The 6,676-nt window shown below is 41.5% G+C and overlaps 1 protein-coding gene across 4 annotated transcripts in view; it reads left to right on the top strand.

The window, feature by feature from the left end:
- MID1 (midline 1) overlaps positions 1–4,851 on the top strand; it is a 582,697-nt gene extending 577,846 nt beyond the window's left edge. For all 4 annotated transcript variants that reach the window (XM_023532275.1, XM_011362904.2, XM_023532276.1 and 1 more), the window contains one exon: positions 885–4,851. In XM_023532275.1, coding sequence (XP_023388043.1) covers positions 885–1,233 — 349 coding nt within the window. In that variant the 3' untranslated portion in view covers positions 1,234–4,851. The remainder of the gene's footprint in view (positions 1–884) is intronic.
- The last annotated feature ends 1,825 nt before the right edge of the window (positions 4,852–6,676 follow it).

Below are 6,676 nucleotides of genomic sequence, written 5' to 3'. Positions count from 1 at the left end.
GTGTTGCTTGTGGCCTTTTAAATCATCGTAGGTTTAAATTTTGATTGTCTTATTTATTAGTAATGTGTCATTGGGCAAAAATAATAAAATAACAGGTACCGAATATTCCATGCCAGCCCTTGTTGCCCAGGACTTTACATGTATTCTTGCTTTTCCTCCTCAAAATAACCCGCAGACATGGAGACTGTCATTGTCCCTGTGCTACAGATGAGAAAACTCAGGCTGGGAGATGACAAGGAACTTACCGTCATAAATGAAAATTATTCTCCATGCTTGCCTTCTTGCAAAGTGCAGTTGAAGTTGTGGAAAATGACAGACGTGGCATCCGTTAAAAAAATTCAAAGAAGGTCAAAAGGAAAGGTCTAGGGTGATGCTGTTCACGTAGGCATGGGCCCCGTGCAGCTATTTAAATACTTGAACTTCGTTAAAATTAAATAAATTTAAAATTCAGTTTCTCATTCTCGGCAGCCACAGTTCAGGTGCCTAGTGGCCACACGTGGCTCGTGGCTCTCGTATTGAACGGAGGAGAACATTGCAGGAAGTTCTATTGGACAGCGCCACTAGGTCTAGAGAATTCATGGTGTGGGTCTCCGTGAGGATCAAAAAGAAAGGCAGCGAAACACAAAGTTCGTATCCTCTTGTGATGTCTGAGCTGAAAACAGGAATGCGGGTAAACACAAGGGCCCCTTTCCGCCCACTATATGTTTAGGAGGGAAGAAGATGAGGAACACATGTGGCAGGGCTCTTGCCAAGCTTTCACTGAAGGAGAATGAACAGGGACAACAGGGGATCGCGTTCTCATGACCCCTGAGGACCAGAGAAAGGATTTCACGTACATATGCAACGTGTTCATTGTTTTCGTCGTGGTGTTTTTCTTTCTGCAGGTATGCCATTGGCCTCGCATACAAATCGGCCCCGAAGCACGAGTGGATTGGGAAGAACTCTGCTTCCTGGGCGCTGTGCCGCTGTCACAATAACTGGGTGGTGAGACACAACAGCAAGGAAATCCCCATCGAGCCAGCCCCCCACCTTCGGCGCGTCGGCATCCTGCTGGACTATGATAACGGCTCCGTCGCTTTCTACGATGCTTTGAACTCCATCCACCTCTACACCTTCGACATCACATTCTCGCAGCCTGTGTGCCCCACCTTCACCGTGTGGAACAAATGTTTGACCATTATAACTGGTCTGCCCATCCCAGACCACCTGGACTGCACAGAGCAGCTGCCGTGAACACCTAACCGCATGGAACTGCTTTCCGGGGAATAGAAAGGGTCGTGGCCATCATTTAAGGGACAGAGAAAGCACGAGCTTCCAGAGCGTGATTAAATCTCTCCAAAAGGTGTCCAGAAATCAGCTAAGATAGGACTCAAAACAGGTGATTCCCCGCTCTCCCTCTCACTGTGTTTCGTATCAAGTACAGGCTTTAATAATTTCTTCAAATCGTTTTGTATTTGCAGGAAAATTTATAGATTATTTATAAAAGAAACATAACCGGGATTACAACTCTTAGGAATTCTTTGGTTTTGCACAAAAAGAGGCCCATACATTGATCAGCTTTTTACAAACGTTATTTCATCACAGTCTAGAACAGCGCAAACAAAATATGCAACTACTTTAAAAATAAAACATAGGGACGTAAGTGGGCTTTCTTACTCTGGTTTATTTTGAGGTGTTTTAACTGTGATGTCCACAGGCTTTTATTGGGTCAACTAAAATGGAGAGCGGAAAAGAGAGTGGAAAGAATTGATTTTGGAGTTTGGAATCTGCCTTAGCTAAATCTTTAACTACCCTGTGATGGCTGATAGAATACTGTTGGAAAGAAACGTTCTGAAACCTTTGGCCATTTTTTTGCCCTGCTTTTCCCAGGATTAAGGATTCTGGGAGAACATTCTCTGGGAAAAAGGAGATTACAATTGAAAACAGTCACTTTGAATCCTACTGATTATTCCAAATTTCAAGCTGATTTGTGTTTTATCAGAAGTAGGATTCTATTTCATGATATAAATCCATTTTGAGCTTCCTTTTAATAGTTTCTTTAGGCCTGTGAAATTTCTTTACTATATTTAATAGCTGTTCTCTTCCCCCGCCCCCCACCACCACCCAAATCATTTTTCTTTTGTCACCTGGACTGAGGAAATAAACATTTTCTGTCACAAATAGAAGCACCACTGTGGATTGATTTTGCTCTCCAGGACATCAACCCATGGCCCTGACCACCACTACCATGTCCAAATATAAGTCACCCAAAAAACAATATTTATAAGTTGGTAATGACAAGGGATGTTGCATAAAGTACCATTCACTAGTATACGTGCCTCAAAAGTTGTTATAAACAGACTTTTTATTAAACATCTTGAAAGATGTAGAAATCCCTCTGTATATTCTAGTATAGTTTACCATAGAGTTGTAAGACAAAAAAAAAATAAAATAAAATAAAATGCGCTATCCCACGCTGGAACCTGTCAAAAGATCCTGCTAATAGAATATCAGATGAGATTCTTTGCTTGCTGATCTGACACGTCAGAATGGTCCATGAAGTAGGCTTTCTCAAACAGTCCTTGGACCAGGAATCTGGCATTGGTTCTGCCTTGACAAAGGGCATGACAGCTACAAATCATTTCATTTGCTACAATATTTATCTGGGCCACTGGGTCGGCTATTTAGACTGAAAAGACTGGTAGATTTAGGCATTGTTTTTAGTGATTTTGTTTTAACCAAATCAACCGATTGTTACCCCGAAATCTGTCCATAGACACGTTTCAGCATCACATTATGTGATTTCAAGTCTGGACTTTATGGGCGGCTTCCTCTTCGCTGGCAGATGTTCACTTTTTTCGTAACAGATAGAGTCTATATATTTACTATATTATTTATACCCAGATGAATATTTTGATAGCTACTTAGGACAATTTCACATCTAAAAGACGGACACCTCAATGAAAAAAAAAAAAAACCTTCTCTGGACACTTAATGTTTTTTTCTTTTTTTCCCATATAAAAACTGTGTGTTCGCTTTCCCTGAATAAACTGAAAGAGTTGTCTCGGTAACTTTTACATACTGTTTTTGGTAGCTGGTTAACGAATATTTTAATGCAATTTGTACATTAACAGGTTTTAAATAAAAGGGTCTAAAACTCAACTTCTGAGTTTTTTAAACCATGGTCTCCAGGTACCAATAAATGCTAGTTTGCCTTATAATGTTCATGTAAAGCATTTATCAGAAGGACAATATTTCCATGAGTATAATGTTTTTCAATATAAAGCAGTTACTACTCAGATTTTCACTGCAAGCTGTTTAGGTTATGTTTTGATTATTTTTATAAGGACAAGAGGGATAATGTTATAATTTTGTTATGCAAGTCTCACTCTTTGCTAACTTAAAAAACATTGTGAATAGTAGCAGTCACTATGTCCATGTTGTCATATTTACGAGAAATATGTATATGGTGACAGACCATATTGTTTACTTTCATTACTGTAATGATGTAGGGAAGATTTCCATGTGGATTTTTGTTTTAAGTCTAAAAAAATATATCGCTATAAACATTTGCTACAGTACAATTCTTTAAATGGATTGGGGTCATAGTATCTTGTTTTTGAAGTCCTTACTTCACAGGGGAGAAAGAGGTGCTGGTGCCAATTAAATTAATACAACAAAATTGATGCAGTGCCAACCAAGGCTGACATGTCCGACATATGGTTGTGTGAACAGCGCTGTCGCCATCTTGAAATTCTTAATACTTTTTGAACAAAGGGCCTGCGTTTTCATTTCGCAAATTACGCAGCCGGTCCTCATAACAAAACTCAGAAACGTGGTACCTGTCTTCCTGGTGGATACAAATGAAGAAACCCGGATCCAGTGTCAGAAATGGCTGGCCGTATAATTCAAGTAGGAATCTAAATGGATGAAGATGATAATCGGCCTGGGTGAAGATTACAGCTTTAAAAGAAAATGACTTCACAAACTGACTGCAAATATTGATGATGGTTTCCGCTGGAGAAGAGGAAAAGGCCAGATGACAAACAGGCATTTTATTATGGTACTGATATTGACCGTAAACTTCCTGAGGAACTGAACCAGTGCCGTTCAGTGAACGTGGAATCCCATTTTGGCTCCAGGCACATTTGCATCGCCTGCAGAGACACGCATATGTGCTCACATGTGCTTTTGCTGTTGGGAAGTTGATCTATCTGGTCGACCCTTATAAGCTGTTAAAGAGAATGCGAAAACAATAATGGGGGCAGGGGGGTCTTTTTAAAACAGTGCTTCTCAACAGGGGGGCAATTTGGCAATGTCTGGAGCCATTTTTGGTTGTCCCAGCTTGGGAGAGGGTGCTATTGGCATCTCATTGGTAGAGACCAGGGATGCTGCTCAACATTCTACAGTACACAGCACAGTCCCCCGTGACAAAGAATTGTCCGACCCAAAATATCAGTAGTGCCGTAGATAAGAGACAAACTCTTGTTCTTTGGTGGGGGGAGGGGGGGGAGTTTAAAAGTCAATGCCTGACATATCAAAAAGAAAAAAAAGAAAACGGGACACCAAAAACCTTCACCGCAGTGGCTTTTCGCTTTTAAAAATATTGACAAAAATTGTTACAAAATCCGAAATCGGAAAAGCAATCCAAACCGGTGTAAATGGGAGTCCACTGATAAGTGTCACGAAGATCTGGTTGTGATTTGCTGAGTTTGTAAATGTAACGTCGGTTCTCTATGCTGTTCCTTTCACCTGAACAAATTCAATCCCTGGTACTTGAGTCACGCTGCCAAGCCCTCCCTCAGCCCAGACTGTTCTCTCCATTGCTGTTGCTTTCTGGTTCAAAATAAAAATCATTTTTGTGGTTCTGAGGCCCTCTGTCTCTGTCGCCTTTTCGTCATTTTGTGTTTTCACATTCATGATCTCCACAAATATTTATCCAACTTTTGCTGTTCTTTTGTACTGCTTTGCAACATATAATCCATTTTCCTTTCTACCTGAAATGTTCTTGTGTCCACCATGCCACCTCTCCATTCAAAATACAGTTACAAGACTCAAAATAGTCCCCGGGGATTTTAAAAACGCAATAAAAGAAAACCTAGATGGGAATGGAGACCTGGAACGAGGATGGCTTGATTTTGAGTCTCGTAGGTGGGGTGTAGGAGAGGAGGAAAGGGAAGATTTGAGCAGAAGAATGAGGGTCTTTACAGTGTGTTCTGGAACAGTCCCAGCAGTTGCTCCAAAAATCTACCCCAACCCCAACCCCAACCCCTGGTTCGAAGGACTTGACTTTGTCTTGTTAGCAAGGGAAGCGCTTTCGGTCTAAGTCAGTGCTATGCAGAGTGTACTCACGGGTCTACGGAGTTGGCAGCACCTGACAGCTTGTCGGAAATGCCAGTTGCACAGCCCTAGCCTGGGCCTGCTTGTCGGAATCTCTGGGCATTTTGATGCCAGCAAAAGTTCGTGAAGCACTGCTCTCTAGGGCTTCATCCAGTGTCATATCCCATATAAAAACACACTTAGAGCCTGAAATATGTTTTCAAGGGAATCTGCTTTCGAGGCAGCGCGATGGAATGCAGTGATTCCTAGAGCCCGTCCTGGAAGTTTGGGGACAAGGTCTGGGTGTGGCCCAGCACCCTGTGCTTTCTTTCGAAGTGATCCTGTGCTGTCTGTAGTCACAGGGCTCAGCACCTTTTCTATAAAGGTTGGATAGTAAGTATCAGGGTTCGAAGGCCATACTGTCTCTGGCAACTGCTCAACTCTGGGACCGCAGAGGGCATGTAAATGAATGGGCGAGGCTGCGTTCCAACGAAACTGTATTTACAAAAACATGCATGGGGTTGCATTTGGCTCCCGCTATAATTTGCCGACTCCTGCTGTAGCAGAATCAGTACTGGACTGGCGGCCCGAAGCCCTCAGGGCGTGTTCTAACTATCTATCCCCTCATTCCCTGAGGACTCAGCCATGTCCGTCCATGGCTCTGGGCCGCAGTGAGCTCTCGAGTCCTTTTAAACTTTGAATTCCATCAATTGTGAAATCACGGAACTCATGGAGAATTAGTTATAGAGTGCTTAAGACAGAGCCACTCAAGGGTTACTAGAAGATTCTTTCATTGGACAAAGTAGGATGTACCAGTTTTAATGATTAGCTTTACCTCCTTCACAATTTTGACTTGAATCGGTCCTTCTCTCAAGTGACGTGTGTGGAAAATATATTTCCTTTAATAAGTTTTGAAGTACATTTAATTTCAACTTTTGAAACGGAACGGACACTGCTGTAATTAATCACCTTTCAAAGTCAACTTGAAGGGCACGTCACACACTCCAGAGAGTAGCCTACCATTTTCTTTTAATTTTTAAAAATATAGAAGTAAAATATGAAGAAGGTATTTTCTTTTGATTATAGTAGGAGCATAAAAAAGGGGAGACGTAGACCTTGCCAAATCCTTTCCCCATGAGTATCGTTCTTCCCGTGCAATGCACATTCAAGAATGTCAAATAAAGATGGGGTTGAGGACTTATGGAAAAACTTTTTTTGTAGTTGTCTTGTTGTAATATGGGTGATTTATGAAAAGCAATTCGGGTCTCCCTTTGGATCTCTTTCAGCCATGTTCTCCTAAGAGAATTATAAAAGCATGATTAAATAGGAAGCATAGCAATTAACAAGCAAATATGTCATGGCCGAAAACCAATTACCA

Source organism: Pteropus vampyrus, unplaced genomic scaffold, assembly GCF_000151845.1.
Source record: "Pteropus vampyrus isolate Shadow unplaced genomic scaffold, Pvam_2.0 Scaffold81, whole genome shotgun sequence".
In the NCBI taxonomy this organism is placed as follows: Eukaryota; Metazoa; Chordata; class Mammalia; order Chiroptera; family Pteropodidae; genus Pteropus; species Pteropus vampyrus.
The sequence above is the reverse complement of the archived record's forward strand: the minus strand, read 5'-3'. Positions and strand labels throughout refer to the sequence as shown.